The following is an 18,497-nucleotide window of genomic DNA, read 5'->3' as shown; positions in this document are numbered from 1 at the left end:
TGAAGTCAGTATTTGCGATTTGTTCTGATCCTAGGTTGGGCTTCTCATAGGTTTCCCTGACAAACTTGGCCAGCTTAAGAGTTTAGTCTGTGCAAAGAATCTGTCAGTCTCTTTCCAGTTGCTTTTTGCCATAGTACCCACTGTTTGGGAAAAGAGCCTTTAGACTTGTACTTCTCCATACTCTGGTGCAAATGAAATCAGTTCCTTTGGGAAGAGATTTGAACCTATTTTATGGCCTAGGGGGAGCCCTAGACAGAGTCTCTGAGCCATGGTTTAAACCAAACCAAAAAAATGGAGATAATGATGTATTTCTGAGTAATACCCCATCTTAGGAGTTGCATGCTTGGTGGAGGAGAGGAAGGTTGATGCCTTGGGTGCTCTTGGATTGCATCACTTGGCTGGAACCTCTGACTTATGAACTACTAATGAGCAGTATAGGAACCCAGTGGTTAAGCATTAGGCTGCTGTCTGAAAAGTCAGCAGTTGAAACCCACTAGCTGCTCCTTGGGACAAAAGACCTGATGATCTGCCTAGGAAACTTTATTAGACTGTTCTACTCTGTCCTTTGGGAGCTCTGGTAGCATAGTGGCTAAGGCACTTGACTGCTAACCAGAAGGCTGACGGTTCAAACCCACCAGCCACTCCTCGGAAGGAAGGTTGGGCAATCCTGCTTCCGTAGTGATACTGCCTCGGAAACCCAAGGAGGGGTCGCTATGAGTCAGGGCTGACTCGACGGCACATAACAACAACAACAACAACTCTGTCCTTTATAGTCTTTATGAATCATACTTGACTTGACAGCACACAACAACAGTACTGCATTGGAGTGAGGGTGATCCAGCTTCTATATTCTCAGCATACCACATCCAAAATAGAGCTTCCTTTCTACAGGTGGAGTCTGGATGGAAGAAGGTAACTCCTCCCACTCATCCTCATTGCCCCAGAATTTCACCTTAGCAACAGGTAGCTAGGGTTAGGGTGAGGAAATGCTGACATTATGTCCTCCTTGTGAAGATAGCCCTCTGGCTGGGAGCTTGGAGGAGAAGAGAGCACGGTGTTTTTTGACTGTACCCAGTTGGAGTGCACTTTCTATCTCAGGAAGCTGGGAGGAGAAAAGGAGGGAGTGGCTCTTGATTTAAATACACAGACTTGATGTTTTTGCTAAGTTTTATTAGATTTTATTTGTTTATTTAAAGTGTTTCTTCAGATGCTGTATGTCTTTAAGACCATTTCCAGAAACTCTAAAATAATTTATACAATTTCTCTGGATTGCAGGTTCATGGAGCTTGTCAGACTGGGATACCAGGAGTGAAACTTTACACCTGCACTTTTAACTGGGGATTACTGTCCTTTTAGAAACGTAGAAGAGAGGTTTTAAGTGTTATGAATAACTTAAAGAAATTCTTTTCTAAAGGCAGAACTTACTAGGGAAACAACATGACTTGCAAGGTAGATTATAAACTGAGATTAACACATTCTCATAGCAGTTTTGTATTTTGTGTACAGACATCTTTCACTTTGTTACTGCAGATTTTCTGATTTTATTTGTATTTGTGGAATCATGATTTTTAAAAAAAAACATATATCCAACTCAATGGCACATAACAGCAACAACAACAACATAATCCAGAAAAGCATCTTTTAGTTATCTTGATTCCCTTTTATTATTCCATAGTTACACCTCAGTGTTTGGGAGTATAATTAATGTTTGGTTTTGGTTTTCATTAGAGGCAGTAATGAACCAGGAAAAAAGAAACAACACATCTGTCATATTGAAGGATGTGGGAAAGTGTATGGTAAAACATCTCATCTACGGGCACATCTTCGCTGGCATACTGGAGAAAGACCTTTTGTATGCAACTGGATGTTTTGTGGAAAAAGATTCACAAGGAGTGATGAGCTTCAGAGGCATAGAAGAACCCACACAGGTTAGTTGATTTATTCTAGGAATTGTACTTTTTATTTATCTGTCCATTGTTTTTCTCTGTCATATTAGAAATAAGCAAATTAAGGGGAAAGAATTGACTGTAGTGGTTATATGGAAGATGCTTAAGATAAAAAAATTTTAACTCATTTCTGAGTGACAGTTTATTCTGAAGTTATTTCACTATATTTATGTGAACTAGGGTTTATTCTATTGTATTCTCCTTGTTAGATGCTATTGAGTCATCTCCAACTCACAACCACCCTCTGTACAACAGAATGAAATACTGCCCGGTCCTGTGCCAGCCTCACAATCTTTGCTGTCCCTGAGCCCATCGTTGCAGCTACCGTGTCAATCCATCTTTGAGGGCCTTTCCCATTTTTGTTGACCCTCCACTTTATGAAGCATGATATCCTTCTTTAGGGCATGGTCCCTTCTGATAACATGAACAAAGTAGATAAGACGAAGTCTAGCCGTTCTCACTTCCAAGGGGCATTCTGGCTGCACTTCTTCCAGGACAGATTTGTTCATTCTTTTGGCAGTCCATGGTACTATCCATATCCACCAACACAACTCAGAAGCATCAACTCTTCCTTGGTCTTCTTTATTCACAGTCCAGCTTTCACATGCATGTATGAGGTAATTGAAAATATCATACCTTGGGTTAGGTTCACCTTAGTCTTCAAAGAGAAATCTTTGCTTTTTAGCATTTTAAACAGGTCTTTTGCTGCAGACTTGCTCAGTGCAATACATTGTCTGATGTGTTGACTGCTGCTTCCATTGGTGTTGATTGTGGAACCAAGTAATATGAAATCTTTGACAACTTCAATCTTTTCTCCATTTATCATGATGCTCTTTATTGGTCCAGTTGTGAGGATTTTTTGTTTTCTTTATGTTGAGGTATAATCCATACTGCAGACTGTAGTCTTTAATCTTTATCAGTAAGTTCTTCAAGTCATCCTCACTTTCAAAGTATGGTGAAAGGATACAACCCTGACACATTGCCTTCCTGATTTTAAACCATGTGGTATCCCTTTGTTCTATTTGAATGACAACCTCCTCATCCATGTATAGGTTCATCAAGAGCACAATTAAGTGTTCTGGAATCCCCATTCTGCTCACTGTTATCCATAATTTGTTATGATCCACGCAATCAAATGCTTTTGTATAGTCAGTGAAACACAAGTAAACATCTTTCTGGTATTCTTTGCTTTCAGCCAAGATCTATCTAACATCAGCAACGATATCCCTCATTCCATTTCCTCTTCTAGATCCAGCTTGTAATTCAGAAAGTTCCCTGTCACTATACTGCTGCCACCAGTTTTGAATTATCTTCAGCAAGATTTTACTTGCATGTGATTTTAATAATTCTGTTCAGTAATTTCCACATCTTGTGGGACCATCTTTCTTTGGAATGGATACAGATATGGATCTTTTCCAGTCAGTTGGCCAGGCTGCTGTCTTCCAAATTTCTGGCATAGATGAGTGAGTGCCTCCAGCATGGCATTCATTTGTTGAAACATCTCAATGGGTATTCCATCGATAGCATTGTTTTTCACCAGTTCTTTCAGTGCAGCTTCGACTTCTTCCTTCAATACCATTGGTTCTTGATCATATGCCACCTCCTGAAATGGATGAACATCGACCAATTCTTTTTGGTATATATTCTATATAATATATATTCTATATATTCTTCATCGTCTTTTGATGTTTCCTGCATCATTCAGTATTTTTTCCATAGAATCTTTCAGTATTGCAACTTGAGGCTTGAATTTTTCCTTCAGTTCTTTCAGCTTGAGAAATACCAAGCAAGTTCCTCCTTTTTGGTTTTCTAACTCCCAAGTCTTTGTGCATCTCATTGAAATAATTGACTTTGTCTTCTTGAGCTGATCTTTGAAATCGTCTGTTCACCTCTTTTATCCTGTTGATTCTTCGCTTGCTTTAGCTACTCTCCATTCAAGGGCAAGTTTCAGAGTCTCTTCTGACATCCATTTTGGTCTTTTCTTCCTTTTCAGTCTTTAACGACCTTTTGCTTTCTTTGTGGATGATGTTCTTCATGTCATCCCATAATCCCTCTAGTTTTCAGTCATTGGTGTTCAATGCATCAAATCTGTTCTTTAGGAGAAATATAATCAAGGTCATATTTTGGCTTTCTTGGACTTGTTTTCATTGTCTTCAGCTTCAATTTGAACTTCCACATGAGCAGTTGATAGTCTGTTCCACAATCAGCTCCTGGCCTTGTTTTGGCTGAAGAGACTGAGTTTCTCAGTACCTCTTTCCACAGATGTAGTTGATCTGATTCCTGTGTACTCCATCTGGCAAAGTCCATGTGTGTAGTCGCTGTTTATGTTGTTGAAAAAAGATACTTGAGTGAATCAGTTGTTGGTCTTGCAAAATTCCATCATGCAATCTCCAGCGTTATTTCTATCACCAAGGCCATATTCTCCAACTACAGGTGATTCTTTGTTTCCAACTTTTGCATTCCAATCACCAGTGATAATCAACACATCTTGATTGCATGTTTGGTCAGTTTCAGACCAAGTTGGTAAAAGTCTTCAATTTCCTCATCTTTGTCTTTGGTGGTTCGTGTGTAAATTTGAATAATACTGGAGCTCCCAGTGTTAACTGGCCTTCCTTGTAGGCATATGGATATTATCCTATCACTGATAGCATTGTACTTCAAGGTAGATCTTAAACATTCTTTGTGACGATGAATACCATGCCATTCCTCTTCAGTTTGTCATTCCTGGCACAGTAGATTATATGGTTGTCTGATTCAGAATGGCCCAAACCAGTCCATTTCAGCTCACTGTTGTGTAGGATATCGATCTTTATGCATTCCATTTCATCTTTGACAACTTGTAATTTACCTAGATTCATATTGCGTACATTCTATGTTCTACTTATTAATGGATTTTTACAGCTGTTTCTCCCAATTTTGAGTCATGCCACTTAAGCAAATGGAGGTCCTGAAAGCTTTACTCCATCCATGTCATTAAGTTCGGCTCTCTACTCAGGAGGCAGCTCTTCCCCAGTCACATTTTGAGTGCCCTCCGACTTGAGAAGCTCCTCTTCTGGCACTGTATCAGACAGTGTTTCAGGGCTATTCATAGTTTTCCAGTAATATGTCCAGACAGAGTTTTACTGCTATTCATAAGATTTTCACTGGCCAGCTCTTTCAGAAGTGGCTGGCCCCTTCTTTCTTCACAGTCTGTCTTCGTCTGGAAGCTCTGCTAAAACCTGTCCACCGTGGGTGACCCTGCTGGTATTTGAAGTACTGGTGGCATAGCCTCCAGCCTTACAGCAACACACAAGCCACCACAGTATGACAAATTGACAGAGAAGTGGTGGATTATACTCTTACCATGTTGAATTCACATGTTATTTTTTTTTGGTCAGGGTTTGAATAGACAAAAAGAGTTGGGTTATGATCTTTTGGTGATCTTCATAACTCCGTTTTTTTATTGCTGTCTTTTAAGGAAAGAGATAGTCACTGGTGATTTGCCATCATGTTTATCCTTCTAACTATCAAAGATAACAGCTACCATGAATTTATTGTGTATGTTTTTAATACTCTTCCATGTATTGCTAGTGGATATATATGTAAAATACCTTGTGTGTATTATGAAAATATATACGTGCTATATTGCCCTGTCATAATTTTATCCATCACTATGTTTTGAGATCAGCCCAAGTTGATGTATATGTATGTGTGCATATATGTATTTCTTTTAATTGACATGAAGTAATTTATGTCAGGCCCAATTGTATTTATTCTATTCATTTCCCAAACCAATTAGGTTATTGCTAGCTTTTTTTTTTCTTCTTCACTATTACAGACTTTACTGCCATAAACGTAAGGTTGAACATGTACGAGAAGTGAAATTATTGGATTGTAGAGAAAGTATATGATGGTTGGTTTTCCTAGACAATGGCCAAATAGTCCCTAAGGTGGTTGTTAGAGTCTTTCCTCCATAGTGGTGATTAAGAGTTTCCATTTTGTGTATCCTCACCAACACTCAGTAGTATCAAATTTAGAACATTTTTATCAGTCTAAAATGGTATCAAGTGGCAGTATTGAAGGATACTATGGACAAAATACTGAATGGTACAAGAAGCATCAGAAGAAGATGGAAGAAATATACAGTGACTGTATCAAAAAGAGCTGGTCTATGTTCAGCCATTTCAGGAGGTAACGTATATAGAACCAGTTAGTATTGAAGGAAGAAATCCAAGCTGTGTGGAAAACACTAGCAAAAAACCAGACTCCAAGAATTGACAGAATAGCAATTTAGATTTTTCCATAAACAAATGCAATGCTAGAAGCGCTTACTCAGCTTTGCCAAGAAATTTGGAAGACAGCTACCTGGCCAACCAACTAGAAGAGATTCATATTTGTACACTGCAAAAAGGGCAAGGAGGCCACATATTCTGACCTCCTAGAACCCCACAAGAGGAAGGCAGAATCACCATTAATAGCCCCAGGCCAATTCCTGCAAGGCCAGACATGCTGCCTCCCTCCAGCCCTTTCACCAACTGTTCCTCCCAAAGCACCACCACCTCTCTCCTGGGTTCGATAATTCGCTGCAGTGGCCACACACAACTCACAGATTATGAGGTTTATTAGGGAAGCACCAGACTATAATTCAAGTTCAGGAAAAACACTCAGTCTCTCTCCCAGCCCACTCTCTCTCAGCCAAGTCTCTCACAGTCTCTCCCCCAGCAGTGCATGTCCCTTGGTGTCTTACTCAGCAACGCGTGTCTCTTCCAGCAGCACGTGTCTTTTTCGGCAGCACGTCTTCCTCAACCAACAGTCAGAGAGAGTTCTGCCTCTAGGAGACCTCCTTTTGAGCCGGCAGAGTGGTCAAACTAGCCAATCATAGCATCAGAACTCTAAGCACCTGAGAGAGAGAGTGGGAACCTCCCAGAACATTGTTTTGTGCCACTCCCAACAGAAATACTCCAGGTGGACAACTTCAGCAATCAGGAGCTCCTCAGTTGCTCATAGAAAATCCCACCTTGGAGTTTATAAAGACTTATGGGTAGAAAAGCCACACTAAGTAATTTACTACACTGCAGTACCCATTCCAAAAAAGGTGATCCAACAAAATGTGGAAATTATTGAACAGCATCATTAATATCACAGTGTATTTTGCTGGAGATAATTAAAAAATGGTACAGAAGTACATTGATAGGAAACTAACAGAAATTCAAGCCAGAGCCTGAAGAGAAGATGGAATGAGGGATATCATTGCTGATAGCAAATACCAAAAGGATGTTTTATTGACTGACCGAGCCATTGAGTCAGATCCGACTCATAGTGACCCCTCCTTGGATTTCCGAGGCAGTATCACTATGGAAATAGATTGCCCCATCTTCCTTCCGAGGAGTGGCTGGTGGGTTTGAACCGCCAGCCTTCTGGTTAGCAGTCAAGTGCCTTAGGCACTATGCTACCAGAACTCCCTTCCAAAGCAGTATCACTATGGAAGTAGATTGCCCAGTCTTCCTTCTGAGGAGTGGCTGGTAGGTTTGAACCACCAGCCTTCTGGTTAGCAGTCAAATGCCTTAGGCACACACTATGCTACATGGATGTTTTATTGACTATGGATATTTATTGACTAAGGATGTTTTATTGACATGTGTTTTACTGACTATGCAAAGACATTCAACCATGTGTATCATAACAGATTATGGATAACATTGCAAAGAATGGGAATTGCAGAACACATAATTGTATTCACTGTCGAAACTGTACGTAGACCAAGAGAAAGTCATTGAAACAGAACAAAGAGATACTGTGTGCTTTAAACTCAGGAAAGGTATGAGTGAGGAGTATATCCTTTCACCATACATAGTCTGTATACTGACACATAATCTGAGAAGCTGGGCTACGTGAAGAAGAACATGGCATCAAGATTGGAGGAAGATTCATTAACCTAGAATATGCAGATGATACAGGCTAGTATACTAAAAGGGAAGACTTGAAGTACTTACTGACTGATGACGATTAGAAATAACAGCCTTCAAGTATGGATTACACTTGAACATAAAACAAAAATCCTCACAACTGGACCCATAAGCAGCATCATGATAAATGAGAAAGTATGGAAGTTCTCAGCAATTTAATTTTACTTGGCTACACTCTCAGTGCCCATGGAAGCAGCAGTCAAATGACGCTAGCGTTAAAAGTTTGTCCTAAAACAGCCGCCTAAGGAGCCATCAACTGGTCTGTGCAGAAGAAACCTCACCAGCCTAAGTGTAACCAAAGGATTTTAAATAAAATGATGATCAGAAGAGAAATGTATTAAGTTTAAATCCCAAAGTGCTTGGTTTGTGGAAGGCTGCAGTCTACAGTGGGAGCCCTAACTCCATTTTGAGTCTTGACATAAACTCATATGCTGTTTGAGTTCTTTCTAATCATTAAACCAGCAATGTGGCTGTGTACACAGATATTGGGTAAACCTAAGGTGGGGCAGTTTGCCCTCAGGAAGAGTGTGGTTGAAAGTACATTACAACTCCAAGATAAACTCAAGGAGGGGCAGTTTGGCCCTCAGGTTTACACAAAGAACCAGGGAACATGCATGCATCTGTCCTTAATTATTTACTGAAAATAGTGGGATGTTAATTAAGTTAAAAGTGGAGTCCTGGTGACTCTGACTCAGGGCCACATGGTTATAAGTCATATCCTGGCCACCATGTTGCCAGGTGGTAAAGCCCCAGAACCAATCTTGTAACCATTTTTAATCTGCAGTTGTATACAGATCCCAATCATGGTCCTTTTCCTGTGTCTGCAGTCCTGCCTGAGACAGTGATGAATTAACTTGCCACCAATCATGATTTTGTGATGATTTCCTTTGTTTTTTATTATATATAATTAGCCCTATGGCTAGGAGTCATCGGACTCCATTCTCCCTCTATACTGTGTGCATGCCGATGGTCTCCCTTATCCTGGATGATTGTCTTCATTTTGTCTTTGTTCTGTATAAGGCTTAATTAAAGGGTCTGTATAGGAAAAAAAAAGAAAAAGAAGTCAAATGACGCGTTATTGCATTGGGAAAATCTTCTGCAAAAGACCTCTTTAAAGTGTTTAAAATCAAAGATGTCACCCTGAGGACTAAAGTATTCCTGACCCAAGCTGTGGAATTTTCAGTCTCCCCATATGCATGTAAAAGCTGGACAATGAATAAGGAAGGCCAAAGGTGAATTGGTGTATTTGAATTGTGGTGCTGGAAAAGAGTATTGAATGTACCATGGATGGCTAGAAGCATGCACAAATCTATCTAGGAATATGTATAGCTAGAATGCTTCTTAGAAGAGAGAATTTTCAAGAAATCGTCTCTTGTACTTTGGTTATGTTATCAGAAGGAAACAGTCCTGCAGAAAGTATATCAGTGAAAAAAGAGGAAGACCATTCGTGAGGTGGGTTGACATCAGTGCCTGCAGCAATGGGCTCATACATGACAGTGATTGTGAGGATGGCACAGGACGAGGCAACATTTCATTCCATTGTCCATAGGGTCCCTATGACCATCAAGTAACAACAAAATGGTGGCTCATTTTTAAATGCATATTGATCATTTACATTTCTTTCCTTTATTATTTCCTTTCCTTTTTTCTTTTGGGCTTTCCTTTTTCTTACTGATTTGTGTATCCTGCTCCGTATTGCTAGCCTTTTATGTTTATCATATAGAAGTTTTAAATTGCTGTTTGTAGTGTTGTTGTTTTGTGCCATCGAGTTGGCCCCGACTCATAGCAACCCCTCCTTGGGTTTCCGAGGCGGTACCACTACAAAAGTAGGATTACCCAACCTTCCTTCTGAGGAGCGGCTGCTGGATTTGAACTGCCAGCCTTCTGGTTAGCAGTCAAGTGCCTTAGGCACTAGGCTACCAGAGCTCCTAATCTTGTACTTTGTCTTTGTTTTTTGTTTATGAAGTTCTACCCTGTCCTGAAATCATAAAAGCTTTTTTCTTTTCCCCTCTAATAGCTTTAAAGTTTTATTTTTCTAAGTTTGATCTTTTATTGGTGTGAAATTTAAGATGAGATAAAATAGGGATATAATTTTATGTTTCTAACATACTGAAAACCATTTCTTCAATAGCTCGTTCTTCATTGATTTGTAATGAAATTAATCTCATATACAATGTCAAATTTAAGGATTTCTAAGTCAGTTTCCAGGTTCTCTGTTCTGAAGCTTTTATCTATTTTTTGGTTCCTGTACTAATACTGTACCAGAGGTTTTCTAGTAAGCTTTGATAGCTAGTAAAGCATGTTTCATTTCTGTTTGTTTGTTTGTTTAGAACATTTCACCTTCCTTACCTAGAATATATCTGGCACATATTTGGGACTTAATATTTAATTTTTTAATAAATCAATAATTTGAATAGATTATTGAATTAGACTTTAAAATATAACCTGTACCAAGGCACATATAGGGTATAAGGGGAAATAGAACTTACATTTATTGATCAGCTGCCATATATCAGATATTTCAAATATATTATCTTATTTTAATTCCCTTAATTTCTGTTTCTCTGGAAATGTCCTAATTTCACCATCATATGTGAAGGACAGTTTTGCTGGGTATATCATTCTTTGTTGGCAGTTTTTTTCTTGTATCATCCCGTTGCCTTCTTGCCTTCATGGTTCCTGTCACAAAAGCAGAGCTTAGTTTTATTGGTTGCCCCTTTGTAGGTAATTTTTTGTTTTTCCCATGCTGCTTTCAGGATTTTTTCTTTGTCTTTGATATTGGTGAGTTGGATTATGATATGTATTGATGATTTTCTTTTGGGGTCTATACTGTTTGGGGTTCCTTGAAATTCTTTCATAGATGTCTTTTCATCTTTCATCATATTAGGGAAATTCACTTCCAACAAATCTTCCACAGTTTTCTCCATGGTTTTATTTGTCTCTTCCTGTTCTGGAATTCAAATCACATGTAAGTTATTCCTCTTGATGGTATCTCACATGAATCTAAGGATTTCTTCATTTTGTTTTGATATTTTTTTCTGATTTATCCCTTACCAAACTAGTATTGAGGTATTTGTCTTCATTCTCTCTGATTTTTTCTTTTCCATTGATTTGAGTCTACTCCTTTGGGCAAAGGAAGAAAGTGGAAAGAAGTGCACTCAATGTGCTACCTATTTCTGAAATCTTAGTATTAATCTTCTGAATTTCTGTTTGTGTTTTTGTATGGTTTCTAATTTTTCATTAATTTTGTCACTTTCTTCTTATATTGTTTTCCTAAATTGTTATAGAAATTTCTGTGCTTTTCTTAATTTGGTCAGTGTTTTCTTTGCTCTGTCTCTCTATCCATTGAAGGTGGTTGTTGTTGTTATGTGCCGTCGGGTACCTAAATGTAAATCTTTTTAATTTCTTACCAGGGAGTTCCAGTGCTGCAGTTCTTCCTCAGGGAAGAAACTCAGGGAAGTTTTCTGGATCTGGTCCCTTGTTTGTACTACTTTATCTTCTTTTTGTGGACTGGGATGGTTAATTGTCTCTGAGACATTGTGATGTCATTGTGTTTATATTTAATTGGTGATTATATGTTGGTGTGATTCACCCAAGATTTTTTATTTTTCTTTATTTTGTTTGAATATATCTGAGTGAGCAGAGTACTGTGCTCCTGTATTCACTAGTTGGCAGCACTTAGACACTCATTACCTGTCTCCTGGTGGGGTGTGATAGAGAATGAGAGTGTGTGCACAGATCTCTGTTAGCTGTTTGTGAAAAGCAGTTGAGGGTCAGTTGAGCTGGTGTTGGTTGCCATCTATCATTGGTCATTTGGTGCAGAAACAAGTCATTGCCCTCATCCAGTGGGTGGGGCTGGAGAAGGTACAAGTGTGGTTTGGTGGTGTGGGCATGGTTGCTGTCTTTGACCCAGACAGAAAAAAAAAAAAAAAAAAAAAAACACAGGAGAAGAAAAAGCACAAACAGCATAAACAGGAACAATCACAAAGGAAAAGAAAAGGCAATAAATGAGAAGAAAAATTTTTTTACAAAAAACCAAAATTTGTATTTTCTTCTAGTGGGATTTTTTTTAGGGGGGATGGGTTCTGAGTGGAAGACAGAAAACCATGCACAATATCTAGGGAAGAGGGAATAAGAGAAAAGAGCAAGAGAAAAAGAATAATAAGAAAATCAGGGAATGGGAAGAACCAAAAGAAGAGGAAAAAAAAGGGAACCAGGAAAAGGGAAGAGAGAAATTTTATAAAGGAAAAACAAGAATCAGGGAAGGGAAAGAGACAGATAATCAAAAGAAAGGAAGAAAATAAGAATAATAAAAAAACAAAAATAAAAGTGGGAGGAGGGAATGGCACCCAGGCTCTGTCAGGGCACACAGACCAGGATGTAATTCCTGCTGGTCCAGAAAGTGGGTGGAGGTAGGAGATGGCCACACCTCTGTTCACCAAGAGGGTATGTGAGACATGAATAACAAAGGGAATATCACATCTTTCTAGTCATCAGCATCCAGTGCATTTGCTCATGCTGTCCTCCTTGGCATTTGACTGCTAACCAGAAGGCTGGTGGTTCAAACCCACCAGACACTCCTCAGAAGGAAGGTTGGGCAATCTACTTCCATAGTGATACCACCCCAGAAACCCAAGGAGGGGTCGCTGTGAGTCAGAGCCAACTTGACGGCTATGAGTTTGGTTTGGTTTGGTTATCCAGATCAAAACGCTGCTTGCAAATACTCAAAATGGCTTTGCCACTCACAAATATTCAAAATGGCTGAACCCTCAGGACAGCTGACAGTCTACAGCTCTCTTTGTTTCCTTATTCACTGTTCTCCTTTCTAGTCATCAGCCACCAGTTGCCCCTGCAGTCCTTGGCAAGCAGAGCCAATTCTTAGGTTGCTGCCCAGATCAGAGTTCCACTTTTAAGTATTCAAATTGGCCATGGTGTCAGGACAGCTGAAAGTTTGTGGTCCATTTGTCTCATTCAGTTTTCATTCAGTTTTCTCTACTAGTTGGTATTTAATCCACTTCTCTATACTTCCCTTCAACGTTCAGGATTACAGGATCATCTTCTGTATCTGCTTCAATTGGTTTCTCATTGCTTTGTTGCAGAGAGTCTATGTAGTTTGTCTGCCTATTCCACCATCTTGCCAGAAGTCCACTACCTCATTTTAGTATAACTCAACTGCCGTCAAGTCAGATCCAACTCATATTCGATTCATTCATTCGTTCATTCATATGGAACGCCCCTGTAGGCTTTCCAAGGCTGTAAATCTTTACAGAAGCAAACTGCCACATTTTTCTTCTGCTGAGTAGTTGGTGAGTTTGAACCTCCAACCCTTTGGTTAGCAGCTGAGTGCTTTAACCACTGCTCTACCTGGGGTCCTTAATGATTTACAATGAATGCATACACAGTACTGACACAAGTGTCAGTTTTTCATACTGTTGTGGCTTGCATGTTGCTATGAGGCTAGAAGCTATGCCACCAGTATTTTAAGTATATGCAGGGTTACCCATGGTGAACAGGCTTCAGCATTGCTTCCATACTAAGACAGAAAAGAAGGATGAGGCCATCCACTTCTGAAAAAAACAATTGACCATTGAAAATCTTTTGAATAGCAGTGAAACACTGTCTGATATATTACTAGAAAACTTTATGACTAGCCCAGAACCATTATTCATTACAGTGCCAGAGATGAACCACTCACGTTGGAAGGCACTCAAGATACGAATGGGGAACAGCTGCCTCCTCCTCAAAGCAGAGTCAACTTTTAATGATGTGGTTAGAGTAAAACTTTTGGGACCTCCATTCATTGATGGGGCATGACTCAAAATGGGAAGAAACAGCTGCAAACATCCATTAATAATTGGAACATGGGATGTACGAAGTATGAATCTAGGAAGATTGGACGTTGTAAAAAATGAAATAGAACACATAAAGGTTGATATTGTAGGCATTAGTGAGCTGACATGAACTGGTTTTGGCCATTTTTGAATCAGAGAATCATGTGTCTGCTATGCCGGGAATGGCAAATTGAAGAGGTATGGTGGCATCACATTCATCCTCAAAAAGAATGTTTCAAGATCTGTTCATAAGTACAGTGCTGTCAGTTACAGGATAATATTCACATGCCTACAAGGAAAACCAGTTAATACTATTACTCAGATTTACGCACCAACTACTCAAGCCAAAGATGAAGACATTGAAGACTTTTACCAACTTTTGCAGTCTGAAATTGGCCAAACATGCAATCAAGATGTATTGATTATTATTGGTGATTGGAATGAGAAAGTTGGAAGCAAAGGGGAATCATTGGTTCTTGGAAAATATGGCCTTGGTGGTGATAGAAATGACACCGGAGATTGCATGATAGAATTTTGCAGACCAACAACTTATTCATTGCAAACATCTTTTTTCAACAACATAAACGGTGTCTATACACATGGACCTTGCCAGATGGAATACACAGAAATCAGATCAGCTACATCTGTGGAAAGAGATGATGGAAAAGCTCAATATTTTCAGCCAAAACAAGGCCAGGAGCTGACTGTGGAACAGATGATCAACTGTTCGCATGCAAGTTCATATTTAAGCTGGAGAAAATTAAAACAAGTCCATGAGAGCCAAAATATGACCTTGATTATATCCCACCTCAATTGAGAGATTATCTGAAGAATAAATAAGACACATTGAACACTAGTGACCACAAACCAGATGAGTCAGTCAATGGCGTGAAGAACACCATACATAAAGCAAAAGGTCATTAAAAAGACAGAAAAGGGGGGGGGGAGACCAAAATGGATGTCAGAAGAGACTCTGATACTTGCTCTTGAACAGAGAGTAGCTAAAGCAAATGGAAGAAATGACAAGATAAAAGAGCTGAACAGAAGATTTCAAAGAGCAGATCAAGAAGACAGTCAGTTATTATAATGAAATGTGCAAAGACCTGGAATTGGAAAGCCAAAACGTAAGAACACACTAGGCACTTTTCAAGCTGAAAGAACTGAAGAAAAAATTCAAGCCTTGAGTTGTAATATTGAAGGATTCTTTGGGAAAAATATTGAATGATGCAGGGAATATCAAAAGAAGATAGAAAGAATACACAGAGTCACTGTACCAAAAAGAATTGGTCGATGTTCAGATATTTTAGGAGGTGGCATAGGTTCACAAACCAATGATATTAGATCCTGGATAGAGTGGGAGAACAATGTGGAACAAAACTCAAAATCCTAAAAAAAAACACGGGGTTTACTGGTCTAATAGAGCCTGATGAGATCCCTGAGACTCTGGCCCCTAGTTACCTTTCATGTCTGGAATTGAACTCACTCCTGTGGCTTCCAGCCAAATAATAGGCCTATAGGGTGAACATTTACATCAGGTAGATATGCACTCCTTAGAACAATCAATCATGGGAGAAGAGATGGTAGTATTTACACAGGGTGGTAGCTCAGGGCAGGAATGCATAGGAAAGAAGGACACAGGGAGGAAGTGGGAAGAGAGCTGTTACATTATCAAGAATTGCAGTCAGTATCATCAAACAAAATGTGTATGAACTGCTGTATGGAAAATGCATTTGCTTTGTAAACTTTCACCCAAATCACAATAAAAACTAAAAAAAAGAACCAATGATATTGAAGGAAAAAGTCAAAGCTCACTGAAGGAATTAACAAAAGATAAAGGCTTCAGGAATTGACAGAATACCCATTGAGATGTTTCAACAAATGGATACAGCACCAGAAGCACTTACTAATCTGTGCCAAGTAATTTGGAAGACAGCTACCTGGCTACCTGACTGGAAGAAATCCATATTTGTGCCCATTCCAAAGAAAGGTTATCCAACAGAATGTGGAAATTATCAAACAATATCATTAATACCACACACAAGTTAAATTTTGCTGAAGATAATTCAAAATGTTGCAGCAGTATGTTGACAGGGAAGTTCCAGAAATGCAAGCTGAATTCAGAAGAGGATGTGAAACTGTGGATATCATTGCTGATGTCAGATGGATCTTGGCTAAAAGCAAAGAATTAAAAAAAAAAAAAAAAGTTTACCTGCATTTTATTGGGTATGCAGAGACATTCAACTTTGTGGATCATAACAAATTGTGGATGACATTGAGAAGAATGGGAATTCCAGAACACCTAATTGTGCTCATGAGGAACCTGTATATAGACCAGGAGGCTGTCATTTGAACAGAACAAGGGGATAATGCATGGTTTAAAATCAGGAAGAGTGTGTGTCAGGGTTGTATCCTTTCACCATATTTATCCAGTCTGTATGCTGAGCAATAATCCTAGAAGGTGTGCTATGTGAAGAAGAATGTATCATCAGGGTTGGAGGAAGACTCATTAACAACCTCTGATGGCATAGTGCCTAAGGCATTTGACTGCTAACTAGAAGGCTGACAGTTCAAATCCACCAGCCACTCCACAGAAGGAAGGTGGGGCAATCTACTTCCATAGAGATACTGCCACCTGGGACCCAAGAAAGGTTCCTATCAACTCAAGGCGGTGAATTTTTTTTTTTTTTTTGGTTGTTGTTGTTGCTTGTTTATATGCAAATGGCACAAGTTTGCATACTGAAAGTGAAGATGACTTGAAGAGCATAGTGCCTAAGGCACTTGACTGCTAACCAGAAGGCTGGTGATTCAAACCCATCAGCCACTCCTTGGAAGGAGGGTTGGGCAATCTACTTCTGTAGTGATACCTCCTTGGAAACCCAAGGAAGGGTCACTATGAGTCGGGTCTGACTTGACGGCACATAACAACAACAATGAAGATTAAAGACTACAGGCTACAGTATGGATTACACCTCAACATAAAGAAAACAAAAATTCTCACAACTGGACCAATAAGCAGTATCACAATAAATGGAAAAAAGATTGAAGTTGTCAAAGATTTCATATTACTTGGTTCCACAATCAATACCAATGGAAGCAGCAGTTAAGAAATCAGATAGCATTGCACTGGGCAAATCTGCTGCAAAAGACCTCTTTAAAATGTTGAAGAGCAAAAATGTCACCTTGAAAACTAAGGTGTACCTAACCCAAGCCATGGTATTTTCATTTGCCTCATATGCACGTAAAAGCTGGATAAGGAATAAGAAAGACCAAAGAAAAGTTGATACCTTCGAGTTATAGATGAGCATGGTGACTGCTGTGACAATGGGCTCAAGTATAGCAAGGGTTGTGAGGATGGCATGGGACAGGGCAGTGTTTCCTTCTGTTGTAAATAGGGTCACTGTGAGTCAGAGCCAACTTGATGGCACCTAACAACAACAACAATATGAATGAATAAATATTTTTATTTACTAGTGAATATAGTGAAGATATATTTGCTTGTGGTAGTTAAGGTTATGTGTCAACTTGGGTGGGCCTGGTTTTGAGTGACTGGGCAGCTGGTGGTAGTTATTCTCTATGATGAGACTGGCAGTCAACTCCATGGTGGAATCGGCTGCAAGCAGCTGAGTAGCTGCTTTAGGGATGTGGTGTGCTTCCCGTATATAAAGGGAAACTTTGGGAATGGTCTGCAGCTTTTGGCGCGCTTGAATCCTGCATGTTCAGCAGCCTACATGTTGTCTGCAATCTTGGGACTGTTAATGGGACTTGAATCAGTGGCCTGCCATGTGGTTTGGTAATTTTGGGACTGTGGCGTTTTATTTGTCAACCTTGGGCTTGTCAGCCTCAGCAGCCGCCTGACTGAAGAAAAGCCTCCAGCCTCAGTGGGCCGGGAGCAGGAGGCAGAGCTGAAGCCCAAGGTCAAGGGGCTTTCACCCAGCCCCTAGGGCCTGGCATTTTGAACTTGGACTTTTAGCCTCCAGAGCTGTAAGAGAATAAACTCCTGTTTGTTAAAGCCAACCCATTTGTGGTATATTTTCTGTTAGAGTGGCATGAAGTAACCAAAACAGCTTTTTAAAAAATAAATTTTTTAAAGTTTGAAAATGATACATGCATTTGGTATTTCAAAAGCACATCATATAGAAGAGCTCTACAACAATAAAGAATGGCTCTTTGACCCAGCTTCTGTTCTCCCTAAAGTTATGTGTAATGCTTTAACTATTTCTGCATTTTTGTTTTCTTTTATGATGGTCATATACCTAAACATATACTGTTATTTAGTGATTTAATATTGATAATTCTAGACACTGTCAACTTCTGGTATTGAGAGTTGAGGATGTATTTCACTTTGTACCACCTAAAGGCATTAATTTTTTTTAAGTGTGCGCAGGCCAGACGTTATTTCTTGACTCACCATTCTATGACACTGATATTACAATGTCTGCCATTCATCTCCTGTCCCTTTTACCTCACAGCTTCCCTCACCCAAGGTAGACTTTCCCTCTTTTCTCTATCTTGAGGTTACTATTACTTCCAATCTCTTCATTAAAGTCTCTTCTTTATTATTTCATTCTTAAAGGTGAAAATTAGTAACTAATACTTACACTAAGAGTACATAATGTACTGTGATAACATATTCTTTCGTGTATGGTGTTATGGTTACCCAGTGCCACTCTGACAGGAATATACCACAAATGGGATGGCCTTAACAAACAGGAGTTTATTCTTACAATTTGGAGGCTTTAAGTCCAAGTGCAAAGTGCCAGGCTCTAGGGGCTGGG

General features: G+C 39.4%; 1 protein-coding gene across 1 annotated transcript in view; it reads left to right on the top strand.

Annotated features, from left to right (window-relative positions):
* SP4 (Sp4 transcription factor) overlaps positions 1–18,497 on the top strand; it is a 93,318-nt gene that overhangs the window by 66,656 nt on the left and 8,165 nt on the right. The window contains exon 4 of the mRNA XM_007945982.2: positions 1,729–1,928. Within this exon, the coding sequence (XP_007944173.2) occupies positions 1,729–1,928 (200 nt within the window). The remainder of the gene's footprint in view (positions 1–1,728; positions 1,929–18,497) is intronic.

The sequence above is a fragment of the Orycteropus afer genome, unplaced genomic scaffold (genome assembly GCF_000298275.1).
Source record: "Orycteropus afer afer isolate SDZICR_OR568_19922 unplaced genomic scaffold, OryAfe1.0 scaffold00008, whole genome shotgun sequence".
Classification (NCBI taxonomy): domain Eukaryota; kingdom Metazoa; phylum Chordata; class Mammalia; order Tubulidentata; family Orycteropodidae; genus Orycteropus; species Orycteropus afer.
This window is presented reverse-complemented; position numbering and strand designations above follow the sequence as displayed.